The following is a 15,926-nucleotide window of genomic DNA, read 5'->3' as shown; positions in this document are numbered from 1 at the left end:
CAGTGGAAACCTCAGCCCACCCTTGTCACCTGCAGCAACACTGCAGCAGCCCCGTGGGGATCATCTGATGGGTCCTCGCGCCTGGAGGACACAGGCCACGCCAGGCCGGGCATAATTCTAAAGGTGGAGAGGAGTCTGTCGTTAGGTCTGTGAGCCATCACCGTCCAGCGGTCCTGCTGCGAGGTTTCCTTGGTAATGACACGGCTGCAGAGCCCACCCTGTGCGAGCCCTCAATCCGAACTTTCCTGCTGTTTCTAGACCTACTGGGAAGGGTCTAGGCATTCTGGGAAGGGTCACCAGGAAAGGGTGCAGGTAGGGTAATGGGGTGCTTCGCTCAGGTTGGGTGATGGGCCCCTTCCTCTCCCTTCTGCCAGGACACACGCTAACGCACAGCGAGGTGCCTCTCGCCCTGGCAGGCATGTGTTTGGAGAGGCTCCCACTGGCCCCTCGCGGCTGCCTGGCCTGAGCCGTCCCGCCTGGCCTGAACCTGTCAGTAGCCAGCCACGTGGGGTGACTGAGCACCACCAACCAGCCGGGGTTAATGCTGTCCAAAACCTGGCAGCAACATCCCCCCATCGGCTTCTCACCAAGACTGCAGGTGACCTGCTGGCTTTGCCCATGGGACACAGCGTCCCTTCCATGCCCACCAGAAGGGAGAGAAGTGGGCTCTTTTGAGACGGAAGCCCCGGTTGCACCCTATCCCTCCACCTGATGCGGGAGTAAGACCCTGAGAGTCACCCAGCTGCCCGGTGGGTGTAAGGAAGCACACTGCACCGAGTGGCGGTTGGCATTAACTGAGGAGTGGCTTCCATTTCTTGGGGGATCGTCGTGTTATATACTATGGGCATTGGTGTCATGCTGGGCTTGGCTGGAGGGGACTCTGGTTCTACTCCAGCCCTACCACTCAGCTTGGTGGCCTAGGCGGCTCAGTTCCCTCCTCTGTAAAGAGAGACGAGGAAATGATTAGGTGGCAGAAATACATGAGGTGCTTAGCACAGTGTTTGCAGTGCGTGTGCTCAGACATAGTTCCTTATATTATTATTTTCATTATTATGATCATCTGCAGCCCATGCTTAGTTTTATGACCTTATTTAATCCCCAACAGTATTCTGCGAGGTAGGTGTCATCATGTTTACTTTGTAGTTAAAGATGGGCAGTGGGTATCTCATCTATGCCAATGCGTGCCAAGCACATTCGTTTATTACAGCGAGCAGCTCCGTGCACCGTTCAATAAGCACGAGCTATTTTTGTGGGCTTATTTGTAATGCTGACCCAGAGAGCCGCTCTCTGCTTCCCCGGGGAATGGAGGGACTGTGGTGCCAGCAGGCCAACCTCAGCCCTGTGGCCGATTCCCAGGGTCCCCCAAGTCCCTCCTGGGAGCTGTGTGGAGAGCCACTGGGCATGCCGCATACATTGTCAGGATCTGGCACGGCTGCCCTACTGAGGCGCAGGGCCCCAAGACACAGGTCAGGCACAGGAGCATGAAACCCACCCTCCAGGTGTAGCCTTGGGCGCCCAGGAGGCCCCTTCTTCCCAGAGGCCATCTCCTCCCAGCTCACTGCCCGCCTGCGGCCGCCTGAGCCAAGCAACCTCCCCAAGCCCACGTGCTCCATTCGCCAGGCGGACAGAGGCGCCTGTTTCTTACCCGCGTCCTACAAGGTGGGGCTGTGGGAGGCATCAGGCCCCGGTGACAGGATGCCTTGAAATCCCAGTGAACCAGACCCTGGAGTGCGCTCCTCCTGCTCGTAGGATTGACAGACACAGAAGCCGAGAGGCCGTTTCCACGACACAAATGGCCCCTTCCTGGGAAGAATTCAGGTTTTCTACATGTGCCTTAAGGGAAATAAATGCTGTCCGTCCGTCCGCCGTGTGTGTCGGAGACTGGCATGGTACGGGCCTGATGTTAAGCTTGACGGCCCATCGGGCACCTTGCATGAGATGCTTATGTACGCGGCATGGGCATGTGACAGCTGCATCCATGGTGCCTGTGCTGCCTGCCTCAGAGGCGCCTCCCTGTGCAGTGTATGGTGCGTGTGTGACATACGCTGCAGACCTGCATGTTGCCTGTGCATGACCGCCCGCCGCCGACTGCATGCCCGCCGCCGCCGTGTGCGCTGCCTGGGCCGGGGCTCCCCCACAGCCGCAGGTCTTCCTGGTTGCAGCTGGATAAGTGATTCTTCACTTCCCTTCCTAAACACACACTTGCCCAGTGCTGCTGGCGCAGAGTCAGAATGGCCGCTGCGTTTCACCCCCGAGGCGGCTTCCTTCCAGCAGCGGGTGAGTGACCCCGGCGTGCGCACTCTCTAACCTCCTCTTGGACCCTCCTGCACGGAAGGTGCTGCGGGAGTCCGAAGAGGTGACTCTGTTTGTCCCGGCCACCCCTCCTGCTTCCTCACCCTCGCTCCGTGGACAGTCGGCGGCACCCATTGCTGGGTGTCTGATTTTTTCCTGCCCGTTTTTTAGGCACCCATAGTATTTTCCACTAGCAGCTGAGGGTCCCTTGTCCCAGAGGCAATGCCCCTTTAGGTGTTGATCCTTGAACTCGCTCCTCCTGGACCCCATGCAGGACAAGACAGACATGCCCATCACCTTTGAAGATGCTTCTGAGCCCACAGCAGCATCCTTAGGCTTCCCCGCCCACATACGGCCTCCACAACTGTCACAGCTTCCCTACCCGCCCTGGCCCACAGCCAAGTCCGGCAGGAACCTGGCAACCACGTGCTACAGCGCTGGTTCTAATTGGAGGAAGGCGGGTGGGCCTGCCCCTCCACAGGGGAGAAGCCTGGACAGCCACCCACCCCCTGTCCCCCAGTGCCACAGCGACACGGGCAAAGGGTCTGAAGGGAAGCAGGAGGGTTCCCTGTGTCTAGGAATTCCCTCAGCCAACTCTCTCTCCAGAGATCTGAAAAATGCTGCTTGACCTGCCCCCTGCTGCACCCTTTCAGTTGGAAATACATGTCTGACACAGGCTGCCGGACTGCATTCTGGGTGGCAGGGAGGAAGGAGAGGTGAGCCGGCCCTCTTTGCATAGGTGTCCAGGGGGACGTGGACGTTCATGGAAAGATGGTGCTTTGGGGAGAGGAAGGGGGGGTGTTGTGGGGTGGCCAGCATGTTGACTGCCTGTGCCTCCAGTGCTCGCCTTGGCCAAGGACCCAACCAGTGGACATGATTTGGGTGGATGTGTCTGCAGGGGATGAGAGGTGCCCCGGGGAGAGTGGAGTTAGAGTCCTATTGGTCCTCGGGAGAATCACACACGGCCGAGCAAGTGATTCCTCCTGCTGCCTCTTCCACTAAACTCCAGCCGCACTCTCCCCCCTCCCCCCAATCCATAGTCAGGGATCACTTGAACTTCCTCGTTGGAAAAAAGTAGCATCAAGTTGTTGCCAATAGCAACAAAAAGTCCATTTCCTTGCGCGATTTGACCTTTGCCTAATTTGGAGTGAACCGGAGCTGAGATGCAAAGTACATGTGCGGAGGAAGAGAGGGCGAGGCAGGCACTGCACAGGCTAGCGGAAGGCATGCTCCTGAGGGCGCCAGTGAGGGGACTGCCCGCCTCTGCTCCACTTCTCCTGAGTCCAAGGACTTCCTGTGAGCTGAGCACCTGCCCGCTCAGTCAGAACTGGAGGCAGGAGCTAGAGATCCGGCAGCAGCAAGGGCCCATTTCTCCCGCACCAAGAGAAGCAGCAACAGGAAAGTGAGAACGCACAGCTTGAAAAGGATGCCCGGGCATCTGGGCCTGGGCACGGTGCCACTGGTGTAGGGCACAGCTGCTGAGGCTTGGCACGCCTGGCATGCCCGCCTGGTTCCAGATCTGTCCCTGCACTGCTGGAGGCCATGAAGAAGGTCTCTCACCACCCACCAGAACTAGCAGGCAGAGGCTGGCCTGTGCAAAGAGCCCTGTAAGGGATGAGAGTGATGGGAGGCGGGAGGCAGAGATGCCAGGAATGACACCCAGGGAGGACTTCTCCAGCCTGGCTTGGACACCCTGGTTTCTTACTTTCACATTTTATTTTGCTGAAGAGCTCAAGCTTTGTTTTTTATTTTTGTTTTATCACATGAGGATATGTTTTCAATGACTTGTAATATGAGAGGAAGGACGAGAACAAGAGAGAAGGGGAGAGAAGGAGAGAAGAGGGGGTGGGGGGCAGAGAGAGAGAGAGAGAGAGAAACATCAATCAGTTGTCTCTCATGTGCATCCCAACCAGGGATCAAACCACAACCTGAGTATGTGCCCTAACTGGACATAGAACCCATGACCTTTTGGGGTACCGGATGATGCTCCAACCAACCAGTACACCCCAATGTAGGCACTGGGTCCTCATTGGAGTAAGGCAGCTCTGGCTGCCCCTCCTGAGAGAGGTAAACATTGCATCTGCTTCTGTGCTCCCTGGAACACTTGCTGTGGCCATCCCAGAGGCACTGGCACCAACAGCACAGGCCACAAGTACAAAATGGCGACTCTCCTGGCTGTGCAACAGCCACCACTGGTATAGTGTGGGTGGGCACGGAGGAGTCCTTGCTCCCTGAGCACTGCCATCTGCCTCCTTTCTGAGAGGGATGGCATCTACAAATAGCAGGCCTGTGGGTTGTGAAGGCCGGCCCACTCAGCCCTGCCTCTGACCAGCTCTCAGGAACTCGGCTCAAGCTCTAGCTGAGCCTGTGGCCTCATCTGTCCAGTGTGGGGTAATGTAATATCCATGTGGCAAGGCCGGTGTGGGCATTAGCACAGGTGTCCGAAATGTCCAGAGTGCTTGACACATAATAGCTGCTCAACGCTCAACCAATGGTGACTGTCAGTAGCTGTCCTCACAGCCCACCTGTGTCCCCATGAATGAGACCACCCCCACCCGCCACCACCAACGTCTGGGCGAGCTGAAGAGGAGGGCACTTGAGAAGGGAGGGTCCATGGGGTATCAGTGCCCCCCATGGAGCTGGAATAAGAAATTCACAGAGAGCCAAAATCTGTTTGGCTCAGTGGATAGAGCGTCAGCCTGCGGACTGAAAGGTCCCAGGTTCGATTTCAGTCAAGGGCATGTACCTTGGTTGTGGGCACATCCCCTGTGGGGGGGGTGCAGGAGGCAGCTGGTCAATGTTCCTCTCTCATCGATGTTTCTAGCTCTCTATCCCTCTCCCTTCTTCTCTATAAAAAATCAACAATATATATATTTTTTTTTAATTTCACAGAGAGCATCCCTGGGAGACCAGGGGACAGGCTGGTCCTTTCAAATTTAGTTCAGACGGGAGGGCTGGCAGCTCACCTTTTCTAAATTAAATTTTTCGAAGGAATAAAAAGCACTGACAATGCAGGCTAGCATCAGGTACCTGAACCTGCCCTGGTCCCAGTGACATTTTGTGAGAATTGCTTTCAGAAGACGTGATTGCTGGCAGGTTCCACAGAATGGAAAAACCTGCTCGTTTATGGGGCCAAACCTGATTGTTTACAATCACTATTCTATACCTAAGACCGTGGGTTGTTGAGAATCTGTCATTTTATTTTAATCATAGTCCTTATTTTTTTAAACAGGTTCACATGTATACAAAAGTAGGTTAATTCTTCAGCCAGCGAACTTTTAAAAATTAATTCAATTTTCACCTACTCTTGATTTTTTTTTTTTTTAAATTGGGTGGTTGTTTTATGTTTGTGGTCTCTCACTTTGTAAAAGTCAAGTAAAGAGAATATTTTAAAAGCAAATAAAATCCCCGTTAGCTCCTGAGAGAGATCAGAAAGCGTGGGGAGGGCCGGGAAGAACACGGGTCGGGAGTGGATGTGGCTGCGGGGCTCCTGCCCCCACAGCTGTGGAGGGGCGGCCAGAGGCAGCCTCGCCGCCTCCCACGCCGCTCGCCCTGCTCCCCCACTCCGCTGTGGGTCAGCAGGGGGCGGGCGATCTTTGGCTTGTCCCATAGCCTTGTTTTCCAGTTACATCTGCCCCCCTTGCCTCACAGAGTTCAATAGAAGGTGACAAGCGATCATGAGGTGGAAAGTTTTTTTGAAACTCTTCTGTGTTAAGTATGGATTTCTCTGCCATCCCCTGCCAGAGTTGCTCAGACCTCTGAACTATCCCAAGCAAATCTTTCCCCGATTTAAACATCATCAGGAAAGGATTTGCCACAGAATTCCTCATACGCCCTTTTGAAATGATTCTTTCGCTTTGCTCAGTGGAGAAGGGGTGCCAGGGGCACCAACCTCCAGGAAAGTCACCGATGATGTCAGGCAGGTCCTCGGCTTCCCCCCCTCCTGCCACACCCAAGCCGGGCTCTACCTGTCCCCCTGGCTCTTAGGCTCCTGGCTGCTCCTCTCAGCAAGCTTCCCCCCGCGCTGTGACTGCGCACACACTCATCAGTTATAAACCTGAGCGTCCCCTCCTCCTGGGTGACCTTCAGCCTCCTTGGGAGGACAGCTCAGCTCTGGGGCCTCCCACTCCTTGTCTGCCGAGGTCACTTGGTGAGCCCTGTTCAGCAAAACACCATTTTTCATTAGCGAAGATGAAAACGCCTGTGTGTTCCAACAAGGTGACCAGTTTGAATCAATGGGGACTAGAAACAGTGTGCTGCATGCCTTCGGTTGCAACTTCTAGTTTCCTGAACTGGAGAACCTGGCTCTCTCCTATTCTGGGGGCGGCAACTGAAAAAAGTAAGGAGTGGGGAGTTTCAAAGCAAAATGTGATAACTGGGATGTCTTCCTAATTTTTTTTCTTTTGAATTATAACTACATATAGCAACGTGAGCACATCTGTAACCTATACCCCATCCCCCCAGAAACTTCCCTCAGGCCCCACTCCCGTCGACGTTGTCCCTCCCCCAGAGTGGGCGTAGACCTGGTGGGCCTAGATCTGTAACTTTGGTCTGAGGTCATCTGGGCAAATCAGCAAGAGAATCTCATCGGCAGCTCTGAGGTCTTTCCCCACCTTAGCGTTGAGAAGCCCCTGGCTCTGCTGCCCCCAATATGCCCTCTGACCCCGGGGCTACTTTCTGCACCACAGCCCTTTGCCCAGCCAGAAAGTATAGCACCCGTCTCCCAGGTAAGTGGCGACGGGTCTTGGTAAGCGGGATCGTGCATGTTGGTTGATTACATCTGCAGGTGCGATGCCCAGAGCCACAGCATGCCCATCCGCATGTCCATTTTCCTTAAAGCACTGCTCAGAAGGGAGCCATTCCTTCTGTGCCTTTCCTTTCAGAAACAAAGGGTTTCGTGAGCACCTTCCTGCAGGCTTTTAGCTGGCAAGATGGCCACAGAGCCAGGGGTGGGGACTGGACCTGTGGGTGCTTGTGAGCCTGTGGCCCGTGAAACTGAAGGATCCCAAATCCCATCGGATTAAACTTTAACGAAGGTCGCGAAGGTGAAAAGCGCTTTGTCCATATGCAAAGCTTTGATGTCTCTGGAATGTACCTTCCGAGGCTCCGTCCTCAATCACTGTATGTGTTCCCACTCGGACAAAGGCTGCTGCTAATAGCCTTTCCCACCACCTTCAGCTGCTGCGCTCAGCTGCCAAGGCCTCAGCCGGAGCTGGCTGCCGTTTCCTGGCACCATCGTCCGCTCCCAGCTGACTGGCTCTGAGGAACATCACACATTCAGACCCCGAAACTCTGCTCTGTGGCAAGCAGAGGCAGGATCCCTGCTCCCCTCCTAAGTGCTTCCTACAGAAACGCCCAAACTGGGGGAGAAAGAGGAGCCCTGGAGGAAATGGGGGGCGGGGGGAGCTCTCCTCTCTCTCTCTCTGGGCAGAGCAGCAAGCCACCACCACCCACCCACTCCCAGCCGCATCCAGCTTGAATCAGCTGAACACAGGTAGCCTCTGCATCAGATTTCACTTTGATCCCCGGCAACTTCAGGGATCTCAGCACTTCAGAAGGCTGAGCCAGAGTGATTGCAGGATTTCTTCCCCGAAGCCCAAGGCCAGGCATCCAGCCCTGCCTGCGTCCTGCATGAGTAACCACCTTCCAGCCTCACCCGGGAGGTCACCGCGTAGAAGACAGATGGCAGCTGGGCTGAGCTGCGTCTCCCCCCTTCTTCCTCCCCCCCTCCGCCCCCCGGCAGCCAACCCGAACCCTCCTGACCTCCTTTAGCAGCAACTGGCATTTGGCAAATGCCTACGCGCAGGAGTGGGGAGAGGGAGAGAGAAATGCCAGAGAGCACCACTAGGATTGCGTGTTCTCCAGGCTGGTCAGCTGCACCCCCTGCCCCTGACGCCGGGAGAAATAGAAGCAGCCGAGGGGAAGGCGGGGGCAGGATTGATGGGCTGGCCACAGGTCCTTGGAGTCACAGCCGTGCGCCTGAGCCCCAGGATGGAGGCAGGAAGAGATTAATTAGAGCCTCCAAGCCTAGCCCAGCCCACTCCATAGAGCTGAGAGATATGGAGGATGGGGGGCCTCAGGGTCAAATTCAGCTGAAACAAATGGACAGCCACACAGTCCTCCAGAAATAGAGTCTCCAACCTCCCTCCACCCGCAGACCCCTCTCTCCAGCCAAAATGACCTCATAATGAGGAAGCCGCTGTAATGAGGGTTTGGATGCCCCGTAGCTCACCTTCTTTGTCTCTGAGCTTTTAGCATAGCACTGGACACAGACTGTGATGGGGAAGCTTTAGTGATCCCACCACCCCCTCAGGTCTGCCCACTAAATCAGGGGCCCGAATGCTGTGTATGACAAAACTGGAACATATGTATCTGGGGACATAATGTGTCATTTGTGGCCCTGGTGGAGGAGGGATGGAAGCAGGGGGAGCCGGTATCTGGTGGGTGGTTACCACAGTGACAAGGAAGAAAGCAAAATTCCTTGGTGCCTCTCATAGGAGCAGGGATGGACATGGGTCAACAGGGTGGGGGAGGTTTGTTAGAACTCTCAGACCACAGGGTTCCCAGACTCATCAGCCCCACATTTCCCCAGAGAGGAACACACACACACACACCATGCTTTCTGCCTTCAGGCCTGCTTTGAGAAGGCACAATCCCAGGTGTACCCACTGAATGACAAATGCCTGAAGCTCCGTCTAAGAAAGGGCAGTGAAGGAGAGTGCAGCTGAATGTGCCTCAGCATCCAGGGCCGGGGGCCTTGAAGGCCTGCTCTGCCTTCCGCCAGCTCGAGCTGAACCTGACCCACTCTGCACAGAGGCATAGCCGCCTGCTTTTAGTGATTTGCAAAGACTGGCATCGTAACCCTCTAGGATTAAAAAAAAAATCTGATTTAAAAATCCTTAGCCTAGTATAAATGTATCCTGCTGCAGGCGAAGTTCGGTGTATCTGAAGATCTGAATAGATAAGGTTGCTGATGGGGAGATGGTGTGCATGTGTGTGTGTGTGCATTTTAAGAGGAGCAAAAACGAGAAGTTTGTCTTACTAGTGAAAATGAGGAGTCAAAGACCTAGCTTGTTTGCCTCATGATAGAGCATAACTGAAGGGCCCTGGGTTGGATTCCCAGTCAGGACATGTGACTGGGTTGCAGGCTCGATCCCCTAGTAGGGAGGCATGCAGGAGGCAGCCGATCAATGATTCTCATCATTGATATTTCTCTCTTCTTCTTCCTTTCTCTCTGAAATCAATAAAAATTTATTTTTTAAAAGAAAATGAGGAGTGAAAGAAAGTGATGATGGTGAGAGAAAGGAGGAGGAGAACAGGAGGAAGAGCACACTTTCGGATAGCCCCTGAGAGCAGTGCCAATTCCGGACCAAGTGCCCATCCATGCCCTCAAAGTCACACTGCCGTGTTCCTCTTTGGAGCACTGAGGCAGGTGACACGCGGTCCTGTGTCCAGTCACAACGGATGCTGTTCGATGGTTAGATACGCCCATTATTCATCAATTTGTCAATCAGAAGGTTTATTGAGTACCTTACCAGGCTTCACAGGCCTGATCAATTCTTTTAATTACATCCAGCTTACATGCAGCCAAGCCCAGCAAACAAGCTGAGCCCTCGTACCCCACTTAGAAATGACCATGAGGAACTGCTGGCCCTTGCAAACTCGGCCGCCGTGCTGACGAGCCAGCGTGTGCTGCCCTTGGCGGATGGCAATGGTGTCACTGACCCTGCCAATAACAGGATGGGTTCTGAGTGTTTTCTCAGACATGATGATCAATCGGCCTGGGTCTCATCCAGGCCCCTGTCCAATGCTATGGATTTATGTGGAGGGGAGCGGGAACTGGACACAGGCATGTGAGCCTCTCTCAGTCCGGTTCCTTGTCTTACTTTCCAGGAAGAGCTGCTCCATCGGTTGTTCGGGAAGGAAGGGCAGGTGGCACTCCTGATGTGAGGCCCTGGGTACTGCAGAGAGGGAGCCAAGAATATAGGAGGTGGCAGGAGCGGGCTGTCCGAGGCCCACGGTGGCACGTGGTCACCTGTTCTCCGAGCCATGACCAAATGCCACTCTCATCGTCCAGAGCTGGGTCATCAAGAGGACCCAGAGCTTGTGTGCCTCTCCTGCGTTTCAAATAGGCTTCCTGGCCCTCTGCATTCCTAAGACTGCTAGTTCATTCTTTAGTTTCCAGTCACCCAGTTGCTTAGCCGCCATCTATGTGGGTCAGCCCACTCTCCCATATCCGGCCACTCCCCAAGCCATCTATCTTGTTCTTGCTCACTTAAATAAAATCAAGTTCAGAGTCAGCCCACGGGCATTGAGAGACGCTCGGCTTAGAGCTGAAATGCCTGGTTTGGGGTAAGTAGAACTCCCACACCTCAAAAAGAGTGCCAACAGCACACCCTGCCTCCCTCCCTAACCTGCCCAGACTCCCGGTTGCTCCAACTGTCTGCAGTGCAGGCCCCCAAACCCAGAGATCAGAGGGGGTCTGTTCGCAAAGTCCTTTGGCCAACATGGCTCATGCAACAATTAATTCACCTGTCTGGCTCTCTGTCTCTGTCCCTCTGTGTGTGTGTGTGTGTGTGTGTGTGCACCTGTGTGTGCCTCTCTGTCGCCTGTCTCTGCAGGGAAAGTCGCTGGCGGGCAAGCGCCTCACCGGCCTGATGCAGTCCTCCTGACGGTTCCCGCCACAGGGCCCGGGCCCGAGGACCACGGGGGCAGGAGGCGGCGCTCCACATCCACGGACAGAGTGTCCTTGCGGGGAGACTTGGTCACTGTGACAGAGAGCGAGGGCCATGAAGGGCGGCCACGGGGAGACGTGGTGGGGGAACAGGAGGACCTGAGAGAAAGTTCACAGAACCTGGGGTTGGCCCGGTAGAGGCCCCTGTTTACAACCCTCCATCCTTGTACAGCTGTGCGCGACACCCCTCTCTCTAGGAGGCCCTTGTCCCTCACTCGTTCAGGGGAGACCTTTCTTATGGGGTGTGGTGACTGTCACTTGAGATATATTCTTCTATCGTCACTCGTCCCTTTGCCTGGGGATCATGCCATCCGGCCGAGGCAAGAAGAACCAGCTGGCCCTGCCCACACCCTGTGTTACGTACCGTCCCCATTGTCTCTCTGGTGCACCCACAGCACCCAACACAGCTGTAGCCACTGCATCCCCACCGCCTCCCGCCTCCCCCGTCTTTGTGGCCACCCACTCTCATGCCACACGTCCCAGTCACGTCGTCAGCACGGAGCAGGCCCCGGAGGCCACCTTCTGGAGAGGCGCCCGCAGGCACACTGGCCACCTTTGGGTCCTGGAGGCCGTCCCGCGGGTCCAGTGCCAGAAGCACCAGCACAGGTGGAAAAGCGTGCGGCTTAACAGATTCTGACCATCTCTTTAAACATGTGTGGTTTCATAATTTATGGTTTTCGCCCATTTTCCTTGGTTTCTTCCCTCGTGTTTTACTCAAAATAAACATGGCCATGGACTCAGGGGCCCTTGGGATCCTCCCGGCAGCAGCCCCAGTGGAAACTGGGAGAGCTCCCAGCAGGGGTGCTGCTGGGTCACAGGGATTGTGGCTTCCTGGTGGGCGTGGCCAGGCTCCTGCCGGGCTGGGCTCAGTGCTGTGTGAAGCTGGATGGGACTTGGCTGCAGAGGGACTGGACCAGGGCCAGTAATCCTCTGACAGCCCACAGAGGCACCCATGAAACAACGCCGGTCATCGGTCATCGAGGGGAAAAGCCAGCAGAATGCAACACCTGTGAAAACCTGCAAGAGATCCGTAGGTATTCCCTCCTTGTGTGCGTCAAAATGCTCATCTGCCCACTTGGCTGCGAGGTAATGTATGTAGAGCGCTGGGTCAGGTGCCTGACACATAGTAGGTGCTTAGCCAACGGTAGCTATTGCTCTCATCGTTGTCAATATCATGGGACTGCCATGGGCCTAGGAACAGAGCAGTATTAAGCAATGTATTTTTTAACGCGCACACTCACTCCCCCACCTGCTGTGACCATCCTCCTTTGATCTATTTTTGGCCATACGTGGGAAATCTCCTTCGGGAGTTATAAACAGCAAACATAGAAGCAAAAAAAAGCGGTCACTGGTATTTCTTTACTCCTGTAGGCAAATTCACCAGCTGGTGGTCACAGGCATGTGAGCTTGTTTGCAGCCCCTGCCTCCTGGAGGCTCCCATAACCATCTTTCTGACCCCCACCGCTACCCCCCTCCCAGCTATGTCAAATGTCTGTTTCTACCCAGCCCTGTCCCAAGGGTACCAGCCTTCACAGTGGGGCCACCATGGGCATTAGAAGTCTTGGTTGGAGTTATACCCTGTGGGTTCTTGACCACCATGCCTCAATTTCCCCCACTGGCAGTAGTTGCTCTCTCTTCGAGGTACAAACTAGATGGCATGTGTCGAGTCCTCAGAGTGTCTCCAAAGGTGGTGTTACAGACCCAGACTCCATGACACCTCAGCACAGAGCTTGGCACTTGGCAGATAAGAGATAATGACTAAAAGGAAGCCCTGTCCCATGCCCCGGGGCCTTTTGAGCCCTCCTTTCCTTCTTTTTTTAATCTTGCTTTTCACATGGAGCCCAACTGCACCTTAAGTTCCTCTGTGCCCAACATCACCCAAAGGAAATTCCTCCCTATCAAGGGCCCCCGGCTGTGCTGACACCAAGGCACAGGATATGTGGACAAAGGCAGTTCCAGAATAGCAGGTGCCTCTGTGCCCTCCCTTATCCAGGGCAAGGCCTGGTCCTCCTGCTTTTCCCCAGGGCTGCAGACAGGGCAGGGCTGAGGGCAGGGCAGGACTTCAGACAGGGCAGGGCTGGCTTCCCTGGCCCCTGGATGGCTGTTTCTGAGTGATACTGGCATGAGACTTGGCCTACCCTCCCAAAGGGCCCGCCTAAAGCCAAGTGGACTCCAGCCTTGAGATGGAGCAGGCTGGAAGCTTTTTAACACCTCCGGGGACATCTAGAGGCAAAGGCCAGCCAGCAGGCTCAATAGAGTTACGGGCACTTCAGATGGATTCACACCCAGAGCAATACCCCTTCATCCCACCTCCCAGCCAGGCATACCCAGTCCTATGACCACCACCATGTGCTCCTAGTAGATCATGTCTAGTAATAAAGGGTGGGATGGAGTTGCTTTGCCCAAGTTGGCCAGTACAAGGTCAGTCTACTATGCAGACCTTAGAAGAAGGGAACTACAGTTGGGAAATCAGGTCTTGGCCAGCTTCTCATTGGCTTGGTCTACACAGCCAAAAATTCAGACCAGATTAGACTTTTGAAGGCAGTTCTGCAACAAAGCATGTTCCCCTGCCTCCCAAAGCTTCCTAGCTCCTCTGACTGGGCACAGTCTTTGGGCCGGGACCCTGCCCACTGAGTGCTCACCAACTCATCATGTTGACAGCTCCACAGCCAAAGCATCAGGACAGCCTTCGAAGCAAACACCCAACCATCAGGACAGACACTAGGCACTGGGAAATACCTATAAGGGAAGAGTAATTGTAGGTTGGCATATGTAAATGCCTGGCAGCAGTCAGAGCACCTGCCCTATCCAGCAGGAACTCTCTGGAGTGGGAAGAGGGCTCCTGTCTTTCTAGAAAGTGATGCTGTGATCTGCTGGGAAGGTATTGCTGTGACCCAGGAACACAGCAGGGCCCAGCCCACCAGTGCAGTCTGCTGGCCAAGCTCCAGGCCCACCTCCGCCAAGGTCAGGTACAGGCCAGCACCCAGGAGAGAATGCTCACCACTCTGAGTAGCTTCTTGAACCAGTGAGCACCTGGGGACATGCTCTGGCAGGATGGCCGGTGTGTTCAAACTACCTCACCAATGGGGCACTGACCCAGGAGCCTGCCACCCAGCGGGCCCTTGGTTGGCTGTGGAAGTTGGTGTGTTCCCTAAAGTGCACCCCTCCCGTTGTGCTCCAAATGCATGGACTTCGAAAGCCACCACTAGGAAGCCTTTCCAGGAGCTGGAAAGGGTTGAGGGCTGTTGGTGTTCAGGTCTGTACGATGTATTGGGGGAGGTGTTCCCGCAAAGTCCAGGAGGTGGGAAGCCCAGGGTGCAGGGAATAATGTGCCATCAGCTTCCAAGGTGTTGGCCAAGTTGAGTCTGTAGCAATGACCACGTGTGACACAGTACAATAATGGCCAAATGAATCCCTGATAACTCACCATGGGATTCTCTGAAGAGAGGCCTGTGCTCATGTAACCATGGCAACAGCAAACGCCAGCAGCCTACTCTTAGTACCACCCGATGATAGGCATTCCCTGGGCACAACTCAAGGCCCATAAAGTAGCAAAGTAGCAAATGTAGCAATAAGAGGCCCAGGGCCGAAAAGGGACAGGGTCCACATGACCCAGCCTCGGCCCTCTTCCCAACCCCGACAAGGACTCCGAGGCAGGAGCTGCCAGCTGTCTGGGAGAGAGGCCCTGCTCTGTGCCCAGGGCTCCTGGTCTGTCTTCTCTGCCCACTCACCGCATGATCACAGACACGTCGGAATGGCCTTCTTGTAGTGCATGTGGTTCTTATTAGTTTATTTTTCTGGAATTTGGGGATTGGACCCCAGAACCAAACATGCTGGTACAATCTAAAAATAAATTACTTGAACCCTCTATAGTCCAGCGAACTCTGTGTGGCTCCTTGGTTTGGGGGTTCATTGGGCAGAATGTACCCAAAAATCTACCACCGCTCCCCACTCCCCACTCCTCACCCTGCCCCATTAAACACCTGCCTGCATCACACATGCATGCACAGCCTGTGAGCAAGGGGACTCACTCCCTGCAGGATGCTGGGACCGGACTCATCCTGGGAGGCTGGGAATGTTGTAGCACCAGAAGGCTAAGGCCCCTGACTCTACCAGGGTCTCCTTGGCTGGGAGGTCTCTATGCCCCATTTGCTGTGCTCAACCACAAAACCCAGCATCTGTGGCCAGACACAGCTCTATCACTCTTAAATAAAATCTGAAGGTCAAAGTCTGCTGCATACAGACGGTGCTCCTTACTCAGAGTCTTGGTTTCCTGAGTGACAGTCTCCTCTCCCTCTAACGCCAAAGCAATAAGACTTCAAGAGCCTGGAAACCAGGCTGACAAGAGGAGGAAGAGAACACAGTAAACACACACACACACACACACACACACACACACACACACACACATACACACTACTACAACCCTATGAACAATGAGGCTGGCCCCTAACAGCTCGCTTCGGTGGCAGAAATCTTATTCCTGGAAGTAGAAATGATCTCAGAGGTATAGGAATGGATCTTTGGTCACATTTACATGGAAATCAATTTGTCTCCCAACCTCTGGGCCAACTCCCAGAGCAGGACTTCCTGCGCCACAAGGTCAAGACCAAGGTCACACCAATGACAGCACCTGAAATGTCAGGTCTGCAGCATATCCCCAATGGCACATCCAGGCCCATCACAAAAGATCCATGCCTCCCTGTCTTCCCCGACCACAGCCATCACCTCCAGGGAACCTGGAACTCCTCCTCCCCAGCCAAGCCATCCGGCCTCTTTCCAGAATCTTGTTTAGCATGCTGTCACTGTACGCATGAACGACCCTGCTGAGCCCAGAAACAGATCTGCGTCAGGTCCCAGGCGGAGATGGGGATTTGGGGCTGTCGGCAATAACACTAAG

General features: G+C 54.8%; 1 protein-coding gene across 6 annotated transcripts in view; it reads left to right on the top strand.

Annotated features, from left to right (window-relative positions):
* The window catches only part of RGS6 (regulator of G protein signaling 6), a 467,079-nt gene extending 452,181 nt beyond the window's left edge, over positions 1 to 14,898 (top strand). For 2 of the 6 annotated variants that reach the window (XM_036432400.2, XM_045579016.1), the window contains exons 18-19: positions 2,211 to 2,277; positions 10,914 to 14,898. In XM_036432400.2, coding sequence (XP_036288293.1) covers positions 2,211 to 2,277; positions 10,914 to 11,164 — 318 coding nt within the window. In that variant the 3' untranslated portion in view covers positions 11,165 to 14,898. Of the gene's footprint in view, positions 1 to 2,210; positions 2,278 to 10,913 lie in introns of those variants that run through there. The other 4 variants (XM_036432407.2, XM_036432418.2, XM_036432420.2 and 1 more) reach the window with 3 other exon arrangements.
* Positions 14,899 to 15,926: the final 1,028 nt, after the last annotated feature.

Source organism: Pipistrellus kuhlii, unplaced genomic scaffold, assembly GCF_014108245.1.
Source record: "Pipistrellus kuhlii isolate mPipKuh1 unplaced genomic scaffold, mPipKuh1.p scaffold_m20_p_1, whole genome shotgun sequence".
NCBI lineage: Eukaryota > Metazoa > Chordata > Mammalia > Chiroptera > Vespertilionidae > Pipistrellus > Pipistrellus kuhlii.
The sequence above is the reverse complement of the archived record's forward strand: the minus strand, read 5'-3'. Positions and strand labels throughout refer to the sequence as shown.